This window comes from Hypanus sabinus, chromosome 21 (assembly GCF_030144855.1).
Source record: "Hypanus sabinus isolate sHypSab1 chromosome 21, sHypSab1.hap1, whole genome shotgun sequence".
Classification (NCBI taxonomy): domain Eukaryota; kingdom Metazoa; phylum Chordata; class Chondrichthyes; order Myliobatiformes; family Dasyatidae; genus Hypanus; species Hypanus sabinus.
The window spans coordinates 47,536,191-47,556,144 of NC_082726.1; the positions used below are offsets into that span (position 1 = coordinate 47,536,191).

Below are 19,954 nucleotides of genomic sequence, written 5' to 3' on the forward strand. Positions count from 1 at the left end.
AGAAGAAATTTGAAGACCATTAACCCACGCACTGGGAATTGCAACCTGGTAATTTAATACTGAATTGGCTTGGATAATAAGCTGTACTCAGAGAGTCAAGCAGCATCTGTGGAGAGAAACACTGTCTGGGCATCCTTTGAAAGGTCATTGACCAACCCCCTTCCATGACAGACCTAGGCAAGCACAGCTGTGTTGAAAAGGTTAGAAAGGATCCCTCCAGCTTTAGAGTAAGCAAGCTTCTTTGCAGTAAACATAAGCCAAAATACTTCACATGCTGGAAATCCAAGTTAGAACAGAAACTGAGACAGATGCTCAGCAGGTCAGGCAGCATATACGAGGGGAGAAATAGAATTAAAGTTTAAGGTTGATGAACCTTCTTCTGAGCTGGGAATGATTTGACATAAGCAGATTTTAAGGTGTCAAGATAAGGGAAGGAAGCAAAGAAGACACAAGAGATTTGACGCTCTCAGCTCCGACATCGGCCATGACCACCTGCCTCTCTCACCTCTGCTGGGTCCTACTGCTCCTCTTCCTTCACTATTACTCCCTACTCACCTCTAGTCTCTTAAACTTCCCTCTAACCCTCATTCCCTCATCTTCCTCACACCCCACTTTCCCTGAACACTTCAACTCTCCTCTCTCCCCTGACCCTTTCAATCCTCTGCCCTCCAGTTCCAACCCATGCCATATCTTCACCATCCCCTCTTATCTTCCCTCTCTGAGGTGGAATGTCCTGTCTTCAGCAATGGTCTTACTTTTGTCTACCTGCGACTTCACCTCAACAAGTTCTGCACCCACCATGTCTCAGCTGGAAGCATCAACTGTTTATTGCCTTCCATAGATGATACCTGCCCTGCTGAGCTTCTCCAGCATTTTGGGTGTCAAGAGAGTGTGTGTGGCAGGAGAGTTCACAAGGGAGATTAAATGGCAAATAGCAGAAAATTGGAGAAAGCTGGTAATCAGGCAAGAAACTTAAGATTGAGACTAAAGGATATACTAACCGAAATATATGACGCACTGAATTTGGTTTGCGCGGGCATTCATAGGGCTCTCCAGGAAGTCACCACATTGTAAGCAGCAAAGCTGATCAAACCCTCGACCCACTAACCCACTCCTCCACACTCCCAATCACCAACTACTTTATAATTTCCTGTCAGTCACAGGCATTCTTGTGCCTAAACATGGACATACAATCAATCTATGAACATAAACTATCTTAAGTATTTATACGCTTTGTGTTTTTTCCCTTGTTGTGTTTTTTTTGTGCTGTATCGGAGGCAGAGTAAAAATTATTTCATTCTCCTTTACACTCGTGTACTGGAAATGACATTAAACAATCTTGAATCTTTACATTTCATTTCTGTCCTTTCCTTGTGTTGCTGATGGCCATCCAACTGGAACCACACTGTGCGATAAAACAGCACCGACAGGAATCTCCCCTGACGCCTCTTTCACGGCAATCAGAAATCCACATTGGCAATTGAGCCATAAGTGCATTGTCTAATGCAGGAAGAATGAGCAGGGATAATACAATCTAGTCACATTACAAAACCTTCCTGTATATTTCAAATTAGGCCAATATCAGAGTGAAATAGAATCTGTCAGTTTGAGTGGTGTTTAAACAAAAAATTGAACCATGTTATTAAAGCATTTTACCTTCTGTCATCCAGCCTGACATCAGATTATAGACATCAGATAATCGTCTTAGGGTTATTACTTATGCTGAGATTTGATTGCTCTTTGATTGATTGATTTAAAAGCTGCAGTGTTGATTGCAGCTGCCATTTGTAGATTGTCTTTTAGTGGTAAGATGTCTCTCAGTTCCTCAATGGAAACAGAAACAAGAATTTGACACCAAGTCAGGTAGCGAGGTGCTGGAGTTCCAGGAGTTCGGAGTGTTTCAGTGTAGTAAACTCAGGATAGGTGGGTGAGCAGGAGTCCAGATGAGTCAGGACACACGCCGGCAGTGTTTTAGCTTGAGTGTCCTGCAGTGGAAGTTGGCAAAACAGAGCACCAGTGATGGTGATGGGTTTCTCCAACAAATAAAATAAATTATTTCCAACTGTTTCCAAAAGTCCCCTTGGAGCGGATCACAGACACAAGAGATTCTGCAGATGCTGGAAATCTGGAGCAACAAACACAAAATGCTGGAGGAACTCAAGCCAGGACTGATGAAGGGTCTCGGCCTGATATGTCAACTGTTTATTTCCCTCCATAGATGCTGTATGGCCTGCGGAGTTCCTCCTACATTGTGTATGTGCTTGGTGAATGCACATAGGCTTTTCCCCCTTCGGGTTGAGCAAGTCCAGAGCTAGTAGTTTAGGATAAAAGGTGAAAGATTTAAGGGGAATCTGAGGAAGAAAATCTTCACTCAGAGAGGGTGGTGTGAGTATAGAATGAGCTACCAGTGGATATGGCAAATGTGTGTTCAACTGTTACATTTAACAGAAGCTTGGATAGGTATATGGATGAGAGTGAAGTCTGGATAGCTATATGGAGGGTTATGGTCTAGGTGCGGTTCGAAGGAACTAGGTAAAGGACCAGGCCAGCATGCACTAGATGGGCCAAAGGTTGTTTCTGTACTGTAGTGTTCTATGACTCTAAATATCTTTCTCTCCAGGTGCTGCCTGATCTCCTGAGCATTTCCATCATTTTCCATTTTACTTCAAATTTCCAGATTCTACAGGGTACTTTTTTGTTTTTTGATTGCTATAAAAACACAAGTTTTGTTGCCACCACCTGAATTGAGCTGCTGGGTGGGAACGATGAGAAAATTAAATGGGATTAAAGTAGGATTAGTGTAAATGTGTGCTCAATAGTTAGTGTAGACTCAATGGGCCAGTTTCCATGCGGACACTACTCACCCAACAAACAGCCTTTTCCAAAAACTTCCTTCTGTAAAGATATAGGAGCAGAATTAGGCCATTTGGCCCACTAAGTCTGCTCTACCATTTCATCACGGCTGATCCGTTTTCCCTTGGCCCCAATCTCATGCTGTATCCCCAGATCCCTTCATGCCCTGTCTAGCCAATAATTGATCAACCTCTGCCCTAAATATACGTAAAGACGTGGCCTCCACAGCTGCCTGTGGCAAAGGATTCCACAGATTTACCACTCCCTGAAGAAATTTCTCCTCATCTCCATTCTAAAAGGATGCCCCTTTACCATGGGGCTGTATCCTCTGGTAAAGCACTATAGAGCTATTAAAAGAAAAACTTCACACTGTCTTAAAAGTCTCTGGGTAATCTCTGATCAATCATTCTAGTTAGCCCTCCCAACCTCCCCTCTGTCTATCACTTCAGTCTCTAACTGCACTGTAAAGACTTTAAACCACTTTTTATAATGCTGTTTGAATTTTAAATGCATGCTGGTATTTATATATTTATGCACATTTGATTCTATATCTGTACTTTAACCTCTAGCTTATTTCTGTATAATTCTTTATTCCTTAAAATTGTTGACTTTTTTTTGTTGCATGTCACACCAACACACCACGGCAAGCACTTGTAAATGTAAGTGGTGAATAGCGTTGATCCACAGTGCTGTATGACCCTCTGAATGTTTCTGTGTGCCTTCAGGAGGTGGTGACATTGGAGGAAGAGAACTTAAATACACCCTGCTACTGCCAGTTGGACTCGCAGTATTGCCACATCCTGCTGGATCAACTGGGAACATACGCACTCGTTGGGGAATCGAACTCCAGGTCGGCCATTAAAAGACTGCAGCTGGCCATATTTGCACCGATCTCATGCACGTCTCTGGAGTACAGCCTTAAAGTATACTGTGTGGAGGATACCCCTGATGCCCTGAAGGTACAGTACCTTGTGGTGGTTTGGCATTCAGAACTATGGACATAAGAAATGGAAGGAGTCAGAGAAACTGCCCCTCGGGCTTTCTGTATCCAGTGGCTCATCTGATATTTCCATGTTTCCTTCGTGGTGTAAAGTATGCCTTTTGGCCCATTGAGTCTCTGCTGGCTCACTGAGCATTCTCCATTTCCCCAGTAGTTGTGCCTGCAGCCATTCCTCCCCCACTATTGCCACCAAGTCCCAGAGAATTCAACCTCTTAAAATGATAGGTGCAATTTATAAGTGGCCAACTATGCTACAAATTTGCACATGTTTGGGATGTGGGATGATACGCCAACCCCTATGGGACTGCACATAATTGCAAGGAGAAAGTGCAATCTCCATACAAGCACCACCCACCGGATCACTGGAACTGTGAGGTGCAAACTGTATTGCAACATAGAAGATTACAGCGCAGCACAGGCCCTTGTGCTGACATTTTGACCTACTTGAAGATCAATCTAACCCTTTCATCCCAATCCCACATAGCCCTCCACTTTTCTATCATCTGTGTACCTGTGTAAGAGTCTCTTAAATGTCCTTAATGTATCCTCCTCTAATATCACCCCGGTAGCGCGTTCCATGCACCCACATTCTCTCTGCAAAAAAAAACTTACCTTTGACATACCCTCAATACTTTCCTCCAATCACCTTAAAATTATGCCCAATCTGTTAGCCGTTTCTGCCCTGGGAAAAAGTCTTTGGCTGTCCTCTCAATTTTTGCCCCTTACCATTTTGTATACCTCTATCAAGTCACACCTAATCCTTCACTCCAAAGAGAAAAGCCCTAGCTTGCTCAACCTATCCTCATAAGACATGATCTCTAATCCAGGCAACATCCTGGTAAATCTCCTCTGCATCTTCTCTAAAACTTCCTCATCCCTCCTTGCTGCACACTGTATCTTGACTCAAATTTCTCGCCTATTCCCCCGTAAATCTTAATGTCCATAGGTCCCCAAACCATTCAGTAATAATGGGCCAAATCTTAATTTTAATTCTTAAATTGATAATCTTTTGATAAGCAACAAAGCTGAGGGATTGCTAAGCAGGCATGGCCTTGTGGAGTTTAGCCGAGACTTCATTGGACAGGCTTAAGGGGGTTTACAAACCATTCCTCTGTTTCAAACTCCTGCAGACCCATTCTTACCTTTAGATCACTTTCAATGCAGTAACCTGCATTTGTCAGAGGGCACAGAATTCAGTTGGCCAACAGGAAAAGGAATCAGTCAATTCAAACAAAATATTGAGTGTTGTAAGTCCGCTCATGTGGCTGCTAGTATAGTCCTATTGCAAAGTTTAGAAGATAGGGCAAGAAGGTTATATGGGATTAAGATTCAGATCAGCCATATGAGTGAACACAGTCAAGGGCCTAAGCCCTGTTATAAATGTGAGAAATGTTTCCTGGGTTACTATTCTCCTCATTATCCTAAGACTGATCTCAGCCTGGCCAAGGACCATGACAATCATTCCTTGTTTTAGAAAAGGGACGATTTCTTCAAAGACATTTCATTGAGGCAAAAGGGCAGAATAAATGCATTGTAGGTATTTTCACATTCTCATTTTCTTTGGTAGTGAATGGTGTGCAAAATGGCAAATGCAGAATGGCAAAAAGTAAATTGTAATTCAAAGTCAATAAATAGAACTGTCATATCTGTTTTGGGGTGATACTGTTGCCGTTGTGGTAGTTGAAATAGTATTTGACCTCCAAAATGTTTTGTGCTTTGTTGTAGGAGGTGCTGGAGCTGGAGAAGACTCTGGGTAGTTACTTACTGGAAGAACCCAAAAGCCTGCTGTTCAAAGACAGTTACCACAACCTGCGGCTTTCCATACACGACATTCCCCACTCCCTCTGGAGAAGCAAGCTGCTTGCCAAGTATCAGGTAGGAGCCAAGTAATCCCAGCATCATCAGACTGCTTTAGGGAAATTGAGAAAGGAAAAGGTTGCTGAACTGAACCAACAAACAGTTCATTGGTTAGGTTTGGCAGCTGAAATGAAAGCAGAGGCTGGGTGCTGATGTCTGACTGCCTAGCTGTCAGAGGTGTGGTTTGTCAGCTGGCTCTTCATCCCAATGGTGTATTGTCAGCTGGGTATAGTTCAAAGAGAAAGGTAGTCCTTATTTTCCCTGTCAATACTGTTCCCTCGATCAACACCTCAAACATAGGTGATTCAGAAGTGATCTGTGTGATCACGCTGTGCACAGATTTGGATGAGCTATAAATGCTGAGCTTGCCTGTGGTGACCATGTCCAATGTATTATTAACTCACCAGAAATGTCCAGCTATGCAGGCTGTTGCTTGTCTGAATAAGCCGGCAGCATTCAACAGCACGGACTCTCTTTAAGTAAGAAGAAAAAGTGGGGTTCTTTCAGTCCTCTGCCATTTGTTCCCTGCACATTTGATCTTTGGTAACATCAAAGACTTAACATTGCCTTTATCTTAACACTACCTTAACCTTAACTCTTACTGAAATAGAGAACAGCTGGAAAAACAATGGCAGGCAGAGTCGCTGTGGCAACTGTTGACAATAATGAATGGGTAAAATATCTCAGGTTTGCCTTATATTGGGTACAGGCAGACCGCAGGAGCCATTGTGTATGGTACAGGCAGACTGGGTGAGTCATTGTGGGGGGTACAGGCAGAGTGGCTAGACTGTTGTATGGAGTACAGGCAGAACAGGTGAGTCACTGGTTGGGTTACAAGCACAGCAGATAAGCCTTTGTGTGGAGTACAGTTGGAACAAGCAAGCCACCATGTGTGGGGTACTAGCAGAACAAATGTGCCACTGTGTGGAGCACAGGTGCAACAGGCAAGCTGTTGTATGAGGTACAGGCAGAACATGTGAACCCAGAGTAGTAGATGGAGGTGAGCATTGGAAATACTGACACTATCAGGGGCATCTCTAGGTACTGAAGCATCCCATAGGACACTTTGCTCATTAGAAGAATGAAAATGGAATACATCTCCAGCCAGCTTGCAAGTTGTTTCTGTCAACTCATTTTTCTAACCACACTCTCTCTGACTTGATGCACGGTGGTTCAAAGTAACCGAACATCCCTCTATTTTTGTCTTTGCAGGAGATTCCGTTTTACCACATCTGGAGTGGAACTCAGAGAGCACTGCACTGCACCTTCTCACTGGAGAGGTACAGTATGGCGTCAACTGAATTCTCCTGCAAAATCTGTGTCCGACAAGTAGAGGGAGAGGGACAGATATTCCAGGTGCATACAGTCATCGAGGAGGTAAGACCATCCTGGTGGACTCTCTCTTTGACAGATACCAACACTGAACAAATTTGTCCGCAAAGAATGGCCACTGGGAATATGAATTAACAAGCCTCATAAACACCAAAGAGGAGAGACAAAGTGGGAGAGAAAATGGGCATTTTATTTTCTTCACCTGTACTGCTTGAAGAACTTACTGACACTAATGTCAGCTCAACAAATCAGTGGAATGATTTAACATCTGTCTTGACCTGAAGTGTCATCTGTCCATTTCACTCCATAGATGTTGTTTGACCCACTAGTTTGCTCCAGATTCCAGTACCTGCATCCCCCTCTCAACATCTAAACACCCAGAAAGAGCTCAGCAGGTCAGGTAGCAACTGTGGAAAGGAGTAAAGAGTCAGCGTTTCAGGCCGAGACCCTTCATGAGTCCTGACGAAGGTTTACGGCCTGAAACATCGACTATTTATTCCTCTCCACAGAAGCTGCATAGCTTGCTGTGACCCCCAGTAATTTGTGTGTGTCACTCTGGAACTGCAGTATCAACAGAATCTATTGTGTTTAAACACCTTGCTCATTTTTATCTCATACAATGAATATATCTCTCTGCTCCTTCCTGCGTATGTATGTATCCAACTTCCCTGTATAGGTATATTCATATTATTGTTAGTCACATTGTGGGAGTGTTCCACATTTTCACCACTTGTTTTAAAGGAGGAAACACAAAATGCTGGATGAATTCAGTAGGTCAAGGAGCATCTATGGGGAGGAATGAACAGGCAATGTTTTGGTCTGACACCTTTCATCGGGACACAGGACATGGGTTAAAGGGTTATTTCTGAATTCCAGATTGGAAGCATTACCTCGTTAGTTCCTAGTTCTGATCTCTGTCCCAGACATTGTTATACAGTGTGGAAACAGACCCCATATTCCACCCAGCCATTTGCACTAATCCTACTTTATCCTCGCCATATTCCTTTCAGTTCCCTGCCACTCACCAGTACAATGGAAACAATTTCCAGGAGTCAATTAACCTACCAAACCATTCAGCTATAGACTGGGGAAATAAACTGGAGCACCTGGAGGATTTCATGCAAAATTCACCAAGGACCAAAGTCGGGATTGAACAGGGGAACACGGGAGTTATAAGGCATCGGCTCAGCTCACTAATCCACTAGCTCCCCCATTTTCTCCACTTCTATTCTAACAAACCATTTCAGAATCTTTGAGATCCATTATCAGGTTACTGTCAACCATCCTTTGTCAAACTCAAGTTTATTATTATGACACAAGTTGAAAAGCAAACAGTGTAATGCTACTTGCAGTTCACAAGTGATGAGACGTGGGTGGTGGCCTGTTCCCCATCCTAACAGATTTTGTCCTATTGCCACAGTACCTCCTGCCTTAAGGTAGGGAGTCAAAGAGATTGTTGGGAGGGTTCGCTGACAATGCTAAGGGCCCTGCATATGCAGCCCTCCTGATAAATATCTCTAAAGGGTGGAAGAGAGACCCCCATAATCTTCTCTAGCAGGACTTGCGGTCAGGTCCCCTGCAATTTTCATACCAGATGGTGATGCAACTGGTCAGAACAGTCTCAATGGTGCACCTGTAAAATTGGTTAAAATGGAGGCAGGGCAGCCTCACATATTTCAGTCTCTTCAGGAAGTAGAGACACTGCTGTCCTTTTTTTTTGAACAAAGAAGTGATCTTGAGGGTCCAAGTGAGATCATCCATTATGTACACTCCCAGAAGCTTGGTGCTTCAGTTCACTCCACGGAGCAACTATTTATGTGCAGTGAGGCCCTGTTCCTGGTGGTTATATCTCCTTCCTGCTGACCATCGACATTGGCACACCTCAGGGGTGTGTGCTTAGCCCACTGTTCTATTCCCTGTATACCCATGACTGTGTGGCTGGGCACAGCTCAAATTCCATCTATTAATTTGCTGATGATACAACCACCGTTGGTAGAACCTCAGATGGAGATAAGAGGGCATACAGGAGCGAGATAGACCAGCTAATTGAGTGGGCTAACAGCACCAACCTGGCACTCAATGTCAGTAAGACAAAAGAGCTGATTGTGGACTTCAGGAAGGGTAAGACAAGGGAACATGAATCAATCCCCAAAGAGGGATCAGAAATGGAGGGAGTGAGTAATTTCAAGTTCCTGAAATTACTTTCTGAGGATCTAACTCAGTCCCAACATATCGAGGCAGCTATAAAGAAGGAAAGATAGCAGCTAAATTTCATTAGGAGTTCGAAGAGGCTTAGCTTATCACCTAAAATGCTCAAAATCATCTATAGTTGTACTGTGGAGAGCATTCTGACAGGCTGCATAGTGTCTGGTATGGGACACTACTGCACAGGACTAAAAGAAGCTACAGAAAGTTGTAATATTAGTCAGCTCCATCTTGGGTACCAGCCTCCATAGTATGCAAGACATCTTTAAGGAGCTGTGCCTCAGTAAGTCGACGTTCATTGTTAAGGACCCCAATAACCCACAGTATGCCTTTTCCTCATCGTTTCTGTCAGGAAGAAGGTACAGAAGCCTGAAGGCACATACTCAGCGATTCAAGAACAGCTTTTTTCCCTCTGCCATATGATTCAGAAATGAACATTGAACCCATGAACACTACCTCACTTTAAAAAATATATATATATTACTTCTGATTTTGCACTATTCTATTTGTAATCTATTTATGTACATACTGTAATTGATCTACTCCTTTTTTTCTGTCTATATTATCATGTATTACATTGAACTGCTGCTGCTAAGTTAACAAATTTCACAACACATGTTGGTGATAATAAACCTGATTCTAATTATAATCTCAGTTCTGCAGCACAGATTCAGCATGTGCAGGTTTTATTTTTCTGTTATTTCTTACAGTTAATATTCCAAGCCACCTCTCAGAATGCTTTTAACTCTGAAGTAAAGAACTTAAAAGCAAAAGACATCGATGGGGGAAGGTTACAGATTACACCTGAGCATTCAGATCAATCATTTATAATTTGCTTTGGGAAAATCGTTCGTAGTTTTGAACACTTCCTTCAGGATTTTTCTCTACCTTCCCATCAGTACCCAACACATAATCACAATTAAAGATAGACACTTATAGCTGCCTTCATTATTGCATTCATTTATTCCAGTGGAGTTCTGAGGTACCTTTTCCGTTACAATACTTTTGGTGTGCAGCACTTTTAAAATGTGCAAACAGTCCTTGGATTGTAGTTGGCCAAATGCACTCAGTGGCCACCTTTTTATCTACGTACTGTATCTAATAAATTAGCCACTGAGTATATTTTCATGGTCGTCTGTTGCTGTAGCCCATCCACTTCAAGGTTCAACATGTTGTGCATTCAGAGATGATCTGCACACCACTGTTGTAACCCATGGTCATTTGAGTTACTGTCACCCTCCTGTCAGCTTGAACCTGTCTGGCCATAATCCTCTGACCAGACTCTCAATTACAAGGCATTTTTCGTCTGCAGAACTGCTGCTCACTGGATTTTTATTTTGTTTGTTTCTAGGTTGTTGTGTGGGAATATCCCAGGAGATCAGAGTTTCTGAGATACTCAAACCACCCCATCTGGCACTGATAATTATTCCATGGTCAATATCACTTAGGTCACATTTCTTCCCATTTCTGATATTTGGCCTGAACAGCAACTGAACCTCCTGACCATGTCTGCATGCTTTTATGAATTGAGTTGCTGTCACATAATTGGCTGATTAGATATTGCATTAATGAGCAGGTGTAACTAATAAAATGGCCACTGACTGTGTCTTACACTGATTCAACATTTGGTGGCATATTGACAGTGTGTGCAGCCACTGCCAAACGGTGCCAGACACTTGAGTTTATTCCTGATCGCCAGTACGGTCTGTGTGAAGGTTTCACGACAAACTTTGACAAACTTCTATAGATGCACAGTGCTGAGTATACTGATAGGTTGCATCACAGATTCATATAAAAGTGCCAATGCCCAGAATGAAAAAATCAACAAAAAGAGTGGATACAGCCCAGTCCATCACAGGCAAAGCACTCCCCATTATTGAGCTTATTTACAAGGAGTGCTGCCACAGGAAAGCAGCATCCATCATCTATGACCCCATCATCCAGGCCATGCTCTCTTGTCGCTACCGCCATCAGCCAGAAGGTACCACATCACCAGGTTCAGGAACAGTTATTACCCTATAACCATCACCTCAACACTGAACTGACTCCACAACCTATAGGCTCATTTTCAAGGACTTTACAGCTCATGTTCTCAGTATTACTTACTCACTTTTTTAAATTATTTGCACTATTAGTCCTTTCTTGCACATTGGTTATTAGTCAGTGTTTGTTATTTATAGTCTTTCATAAATTCTACTGTATTTCTTTATTTTCCAGTAAATACCTGGATGAAAGTGAATCTCAGGGTTGTATTTGGTGACATATATATACGTCACTTTGACTTTTACATGTTCTTCTTGTGACTGGGCTTCCTCCCGCAGCCGAAAGGCAAACAGGTTGGGAGATTTATTTGGCCATTTGTAAATTGCCCTAAATGTTTGAGTGAAAGAATCTGGGGGAAATTGGTGAGAATTGGTAGATTAATTGGCCGTTTGTACGCACTGCATAATGTGTGAACTTTAGGGACAGTTACTGAGAATGGGGAGAGATAAAAACGGGATTAATTTAGGATTAGCGCAAATGAGTGGTTGCTGGTCTGCATGGAGTCAGTAGGCCGAATGGCCTGTTTCCATGCTGTCTTTCTATTTCCCTATTTCTCAAGGTCAACTATCCTCGGCTTCCAGGCTTTGATCTCACTGGGTAACTTGGCACACCGTAGCTGTTGAAAACTGCAGTGGCTTGTATCAGCCTCATACATAAAACCTGACTTGCTCTCATTTTATCAACTTCTGCAATGGCAGAAAGTTGTTTCTCTCATTCCACCAAAACAAAGGCTGTACAGTGACTCCCTTTGGTGAAGATTAAATCAGATACGGAGACCAGGAACTCTTATTAAGTTACAGTCACACTTTGACCACAACAACTTGAATTGACATGGAATGTGGAGACTCACCACCAGGGATTTCATGGAGTGGAATAGTGTGACTGCATATACTGTATGTTCGCAGAGTGAAAGGTTGCGGTCAAAAGTGCAGGGGAGGCATTTCGAGGCTGAGAGGGGTTTAACAAGGGAAGCTGGTTGAGCACTTGGCTGATCTCCCAGGACTATGTTAGATGGTGTCAATCTGCAGTTTTGATTAAAGTGCATTGTTGGCAAGAAGCACCAGGAATCCAACTGCTTATAGGCCGCACTTCATCTGATTGGCAAACACATATTGTCTGAGTGCCAAATGTAGGAGCTAAAATTCCTTTCCCAGCTCTGGCACCTCTCACCTCTAGGAACACAGGATACATTCCTTCCCCCTTTCCCTCTGTAGAACTGAATTGAAATACAGTATCAATAGGGAAGATGCCACAACGGTGCTACACAGACCACAAAGCTTTGAAAATCCACTAACAACACTGGCACACACACAAGTTAAACTCTAATTTACATTAAGTCTTTTCCTACCTGATGCATCAGCCTCAACTTGGTGAAGTCTCTAGAAAGGAAGACAGCTGGCTCAAAACCTCTTCAGATATCTGCTGTCGGTGCAGTAGACTGCTAAGGGGTCCTGTACTGACGTAGGTACAGTATTTGGAAAGAGACACAGCGATACTTTCCATTCATTCATCATCACTTCAAACATAATAAAACATCATTACTCATAATAATTCAAAAATCCATTATAATCATTGAATTACACTGGAAACTTGCTATATGCCAGTGTTTCCCACTCCACTAAGCAGTATGAACTTTGAAGGGCTTGCTCGACATGAAAGACTTTGACTTATAATTCTTGTCCCTCTCTACACAACTTTATAAATCATCCCTGCTGGGAAAATAGCAGAGCAAAGCATTGGAACTTGCAGAGCAAACCCGATAGGCCAAGTGGCCTAATTCAGCTCCTATGTCTTATGACTTCCACAGCAATGCTTTAACTTAAAACTTATAGATGCAGAAGCTATAATATTTGTTTGTAATCTTGGAAATTTCAGAGTTCACCAAATGTGATTACCTCCCCATTAAGTATGCTTGTGTAATATCCAAAGCACTAAGGTGCCAGGTGGTGACCATCTCCAACAAGAGAGAGCCTAGCCACCTTTGTCTGACATGCACTGGTACTGTCATGACTGAATGTGTCATGATCTACATTATGGACCAGTTAGTGCTCCTGCCGCACAGCTCCAGGAACCCAAATCTGATCGATTGCCCCCTGTGTGAAGTTTGCACATCTCTCCTGAGATCACCTCGGTTTCTACAGATGACCTGGTGTCTGCTCCCATTCTGTTCCACCATGTAGAAGGCAAAAGTCAGGTATGTCAAAAGTATACTTCTGCGGATGCGTGCACCGACAATTACCATCCACAAAACGGCTGACTTGATCATCACATCTGCCACATGAGATACTTTCTCCTTCTCCCATGGTGTATTGATACTATACTACAATTATTTATAGTCAAAAAGTCGTGCAGTACAGAAACAGGCCCTTTGGCCCATCATTCCCATGCTACCCATTGAATCTTCCTACACTAATCCCATTTATCCACTTTAGGTCCATAGCCTCCCTTGCCTTGGTGATTCAAAAGACGTAGACATTTGCCTAGTCATAATCCAAGCCAGCAAAGTCAAGGTGACACACACAAAGTGATGGAGGAACTCAGCAGGTCAGGCAGCATCTTTGGAAAAGAGTACATTTACAGTTTCGAGCTGAAACCCTTTTCTTGGCGCGAAATGTCAACTGTACTCTTTTTCCACAGATGCTGCCTGGCCCACTGAGTTCCTCCAGCATTTTGTGTGTGTTGCTCGGATTTCCAGCATCTGCCGATTTTCTCGTTTGTGGAAGTCAAGGTGTACTCCTTCACAGTAGAGTTTTGTCAGAAAGTCAAAGTGAACTACTTCATAATATAATTTCGACAGCTTAGTTATGTTTGACTGCGTTAAAAGTAGTGTTTGGTTGGTTTTGAGGGATCACTTTGAATCCTGGCATCGGTCAAATCTATATTTATTTTGCTTGAGATCTTGAATCCTGAGTGCATCACCTAATCTCAAAACAATATAACTTTCTTTAACAGAATGCCAAATGTGTCAGCCCCCTCCACATGCAGGTTGGTGCCAATGTGACCACCCAGGTAGGCCCTTACGCCTTTAAGATTCCGTACTCTATCAGGCAGAAGATCTGCACTAACTTGGATGCACCAAATACCCGGGGCAATGACTGGAGGCTGCTGGCACAGAAGCTGGGAGTTGACAGGTAAGAAGAAATTTATCTTAAAGCTTTGGACTAACAGATGAAATAAGTGACCCTTTCTTCCCAGTCGATGAAGGATCTATTCAGGACAGTGTAGGAAAAGGTCCTTCATGTCTGTTTCTCATTCAGTACACCCTTGGCTTCTAAGTTTGAAGCTACACTCCAGAGACTTGAGCACTGAAATTTCATGTGATATTCCAGCGTATAAATGAGGAAATGCCGCACTGTTGGAGATGGTTTCTGTTGGGTGACGAATGAAACCCTGTCTGCCCTCTCAGATTTTATTTTGTTTACTTATTTAGTGGCACAGAGCAGGCCCGGCCCAGCATGCCGCACTGCCTAGCAACCCACCTTTTTAAACCTAGCCTAGTCACACGACAATTTACGATGACAAAATTGACCTATTTACTAGTCCATTTTTGAAATGTGGGAGGAAACCGGAGCACCTGGATGAAACCCACATGGACACAAGGGGTGCACGCAGGCGAATTGAACTCTGAACTCCAACACCCCCAAGCTGTAAAGGCATCACTCTAAGCGCTATGCTACAGTGGTGCCCCACCCCTACCATTACAGGTGACTGTCAAAGATCTCTTTGTACCACTTCAAAGAAGGAAAAGGAACTTACAACTGCTACAGTAGTCCAGATGTCTCTGAAAATCAACTTAACTCAAGCCAGCTGGTACTATGAACTTGCTGTTGAGGGGAATTTCTCTACATCAGTTAGCTACTGGATTTCTTATATCTTCCTTATGGAAGAATATGCTTCATTCTTTGCTTAGTATACTTAATAAAGGTTGAACTGCTAAGTAAAAGCAGAAAATGCAGTAGATAAACTGAGGTACAAAAGACTGCAGAAGGTCCTTTGATGGCAGAAGGTATAGCCTAGCACAAAACACAAGATGTTGGAGGAATTCAGTGGGTCAGACAGTATCTGTGGAGGGAAATTGACTGTCCGTGTTTCAAGTTGAGACTCTTCATCTGGACTGAGGGTCTCAACCTCACGTGTTAACTGTCCATTTCCCTTCACAGATGCTGCTCAAATTGCTACATTCTTCCAGCATCTTCTTGTTTTTTTTTTGCTTTCTGAGTATTCAGCAAATGTATCTTGCACTACTGAAGAGTGAGTCATGTTGTTTTTCCTTGTGCCTAGGTTTCTCACCTACTTTGCTACAAAAGTTAGCCCAACTGGAGTCATCTTAGATCTGTGGGAAGCCCAGCATCAGGACGATGGAGATATCAATTCTCTCGCCAGTGTCCTAGAGGAGATGGGCAAGAGCGACATGATGGTAGTCATGACATCAGAAGAATGCTGAAGCACGAAAAATCTTGGCAACCGTGTGATGAAACCCTTGCATCTATGGCAACTTGTTGTAGAAATCAGTTTGCTGCTCATCTGAGCACCTGGCAAATTAGGAAAGTAGTGTTTTTACAGAAGAGAGCAGTGCTTGTCATGTTCAATCTAGATGAAGCCTCTCTCCTATCCAAAGCTTTGGGCAGCTTGTAAAAGGTTAACAGTTTCTTAGGAAACGCATTTAATTTATTATCCATATCTTTGGATGCTTTTTTGTTTGCTCCTATATTGAAACTTTGTAAGAACCCACAGAGTTGTTTACATATATGGCAGATGTAGACATCACTCAAATCTGAATGCACATGTTGTACAAGAGAGATCCAGCTGAACAATCATAGGTGTTTAGGAGGAGGAAAATGATTCATAGATGCAGGCAGGCGGTGGTGTCACGGGACCATCCACTTGCAATTTATTACCTTGTAGCAAAGGAATATTCATTTCTTCAAGTTCGGAAGCAAACTTTGCCCAAATCACTGTGGGTTTCTCCCAGTTACTTTGGCAGAACACAAATCCACAAATCAAAGCTAAGACAACTACAAAGTCAGTCAGTCTCTCTCTCTCTCTCTCTCTCTCTCTCTCTCTCTCTCTCTCTCTCTCTCTCTCTCTCTCTCTCTCTCTCTCTCTCTCTCTCTCTCTCTCTCTCTCTCTCTCTCTCTCTCTCTCTCTCTCTCTCTCTCTTCCCCCACCCTCCCCTCTCCCTCTCTCCCTCATTCTCACCCGTCTCTCTTTTTCCGTCCCTCTGCCCACCTCTCTCTTTCACCCCTCCCCTCTCCCCCTCGCTCTCCCCCGTCTCTCTCTCTCTCTCTCTCTCTCTCTTGCCCCCCCCCATTAGACATTGTCAGTGACAAAACCCATGATGAAAATATTACCAGATTTGTTTCACATTGCCCTGTCTGGTTGTTTAGTGACAGTATTTAAATTGTGCGAGACAATGCAGACTAGTAAGATTTGTCAGGGTTTCTGCTAAGGTTAATCACCAGCATCTCTATGCTAAATCCCATCACTTCTAAATAACAGGAAACATTTATACATTAACTCTTGGTGTGCCTAACCAACCAACCTCTTTTCACTCACCATCCCATCTCCTGTTGAGTAAAGTGGGAACAGTTCCCAGCCTGTCTTCACAGAGTCAAGGCCATGTGTTGAAGACTGAAACAAAGCAATAGCCATTTGTCAAAGCAGCGTACCATCACCAGAAAAATGTCTCCAATACAAATTGTGCAATGTACTGGCAAAGGAAATTAAACTCATGTATAGCACCAGAGGATCTCAGCACAAACCAGAATGAATACGGGCTCCATGTTCTTAAAGTGTTATCATATCTTGACCATAAGAAGGTATAGCCTTAGTATAATATTTTCTATCAAGAATTCAGATTTTGATCTTAATTTTAATCTGAATGTTAGCCAAGGCCTGGCATAGAAATATGAAACCCTCTGTGCTTTAATTGACACTGTCATTTGTCTCTTCCTTTAATAATAAGGGAAATTTCAGTGGGTGATATAATCATTTCTCTTGCCAACATCTCTGCTGCATCTCAGACCATTTCACTGAACCATAGAATGCCTCAGAACCAAACCAACTTCACTGAAGAGACTTGGGGGAACCATAAGTTTGTGAACATGAACACAGAAAATTGGAAGAATCCTTCGAGCCATTTTGAGCACCAATGATTGCTATCTTGAGCTAGCATTGGACTAAGTTAGCTAGAAGTACTTCACATGGGATGTAATCTTTGTGTGAACCATCCAAAGTACATAACCTGATGGTGGAATGATGACAAATGCCCAAGATAATTCCGTTCCAGAAATCATCAGGCGGCAAACTCTCCAAGGTTTCTTTCCCAGTCAACCACCAATGTAGGGCCAGTATCCAATGATGTCTTACTCCAAACTTGCCTTTAAATCAAACACTTTTGATCATTGTTAGGTGTCATTGTCACAAAGACATTCATCATGAACTCACAAAGACTCTCAGCAGTTGTAGCAGCGTCATTTCTGACATTGTTTTGAAATGTCTTCACTTGACTGAAAGGTTCAGCTAACCAGAGAGATAGATTGTGATGAATAAGGGAGTGTGTGATGCATTCTTGGTGCTGTGTTGGTGTCAACTGGATTGTGAATTCTCCAAGGGAGTACCATCAAAATTAGGTGCATTCCTTAAACTTTTGCAGAATCTGCATATTGAGCTATTTTCCCCAAGATGTTTTAGACAAATGCATTTTAAGTGCATCATTGTGTGATGTTTTTAAATGATTACTTCAGAAACTCAGTTATTGGACATCCATGGTCAATGGTTTTCCTGCTTGTTGTCTAAGCAAATCAGAAGACCAATTTATCTGAAAGCATGCTCATGTTCTGAAGAGCTGATGGTTTTTCTGGATGTTACCACAAGCAATCCATGCAAAAAAGTCATTGGAGTGTTTTAAAACGTTGTTGAATTTCATATTTGATTGCTCTCCCTAACAACTCAGCTTCCAAAATTCAGTTTTATTGACCTCAGTGGAAACAAAGTTGAATTTATATCTCAAGTATGCTATTCTTTTAATTTTCTCTTAAAAATCTTTTTTTTTAATTAAAGAAAATATATCAGAGGTGGGGTGGTGGGCAAAGCTGTTTGGCAAGACATGATGGAAGGTCAGGTGATATAAAATCCAGGAAAGGCCCAACACAAGATGACAGCCTAAATTTAGAAGAACCTTGGAATGAATTAGCCACCTCCCTACATCCAGTGTGAGCCAAAAACCAGCAAAATCACACACTCCTTTTTGATGCTCTGAGTACTTGATATCAGTGCACTGGGGTGCTCTTTGAAAAGAAAATTGCAAAATGTCGCTTTCGATGACTATACATAGTTTTTATAAAATTATAATGAGCCACCTGCGACAGCTCATGCAATCCACTTACAGAGAGATGTAATCACGACTTGGATTAATGTAAATTCACTATCTCTGAGGGAGGTTGGCACTAACTTTTAGAAGGCTGTGGTCAGCAATTTTTTTCAGTATTCATTGATTAAGAACAGATAAAGGTGTTTTAACAAAGAGTTGTCCTCTTTCTTTTCTCACATATAAGGGGTATCATTATACCAACAGGTTAGCAAAATAGTACTTTCATATCTTTCATTCACTCCAAGTGCTATGCAAGTTTATAGAATTAATTCATTTGCAGACATATCGCAGTGCTTCTGTTTGTTACATACATCTTTCATATTTATATGTATAGAAATTGCTGGAATCTATTCCTCTGTCCCTTTTCATGTATTTGTTCATTCTGTAAACTACCGATTGTAAATAAGTTTAGCGTTCCTATTGTAACAAATTAATTTTTATGCAATAAATTATATTTCCTAGTTTAATGAATCAAACATTGCAATTTTTTGTAATCCTGATATGTCATTGTAACACCTAGCATATCCAGGTTAGATTTACTTCTCTGTGCTGTCTTAACTCACGGGAATCAGTATCCTAGTAACCAAATAAAAAGAGGAAGCTTAGCCTGATCGTAGTGATGAGTAGTCTGCCCAGAGTGAATAGCAGGAAGCACTTCTCTTTATGGAGGTGTTGAGAACTAGAAGCCACAGGGATGAAATAAGGACAATGAGGATTAAGAAAAATATGAAGAAAATATTTTTTACACTGCTTGCAGTTGGGATCTGGAAGGCTTTTTATGCAGATTTGGTGGAGGTAGGTTCCACTGAGGTCTTCAAGAGGCAATTAGGTAAATGCAGTACTGTGCAAAAGTCTTAGGTACATATATATATATAGCTAGGATGCCTAAGACTTTTGCACAGTACTGTAATAATTTTATGTATTGCACTGTACCAAAAAAAACAAATTTCATGACATTAGTGATATTAAAACTGATTCTGATTATTGTGGACTGAGGGTTGGAAGGGGACAATTATGGTTGAGGAAAGGGAAGGACTGGGAAGCACCAGAAAGACGTTCTGTAATGATTAATAAACTAATTGTTTGGAATCAAGTGACTTCACCTAGTGTCTCAGGTCTGGGTGTGTCTGTAGGTATGTGGATAGAGAGTCTTTGGAGAGATCCGACCCAAGCACATGTAAAGATTAGCTTTATTTCTCACGTGCACTTCGAATCAGAGTGGAAGACTCTCAATGACCAACACAGTCCAGGGATGTGTTGGGGGCAACCCGCAATTGTTGGTGTGCTTCTGG

At 42.2% G+C, this 19,954-nt stretch overlaps 1 protein-coding gene across 3 annotated transcripts in view; it reads left to right on the forward strand.

The window, feature by feature from the left end:
- The window catches only part of unc5b (unc-5 netrin receptor B), a 314,621-nt gene extending 295,496 nt beyond the window's left edge, over positions 1-19,125 (forward strand). For all 3 annotated transcript variants that reach the window (XM_059946443.1, XM_059946444.1, XM_059946446.1), the window contains 5 exons: positions 3,579-3,812; positions 5,579-5,728; positions 6,923-7,087; positions 14,243-14,421; positions 15,572-19,125. In XM_059946443.1, the coding sequence (XP_059802426.1) occupies positions 3,579-3,812; positions 5,579-5,728; positions 6,923-7,087; positions 14,243-14,421; positions 15,572-15,734 (891 nt within the window). In that variant the 3' untranslated portion in view covers positions 15,735-19,125. The remainder of the gene's footprint in view (positions 1-3,578; positions 3,813-5,578; positions 5,729-6,922; positions 7,088-14,242; positions 14,422-15,571) is intronic.
- The last annotated feature ends 829 nt before the right edge of the window (positions 19,126-19,954 follow it).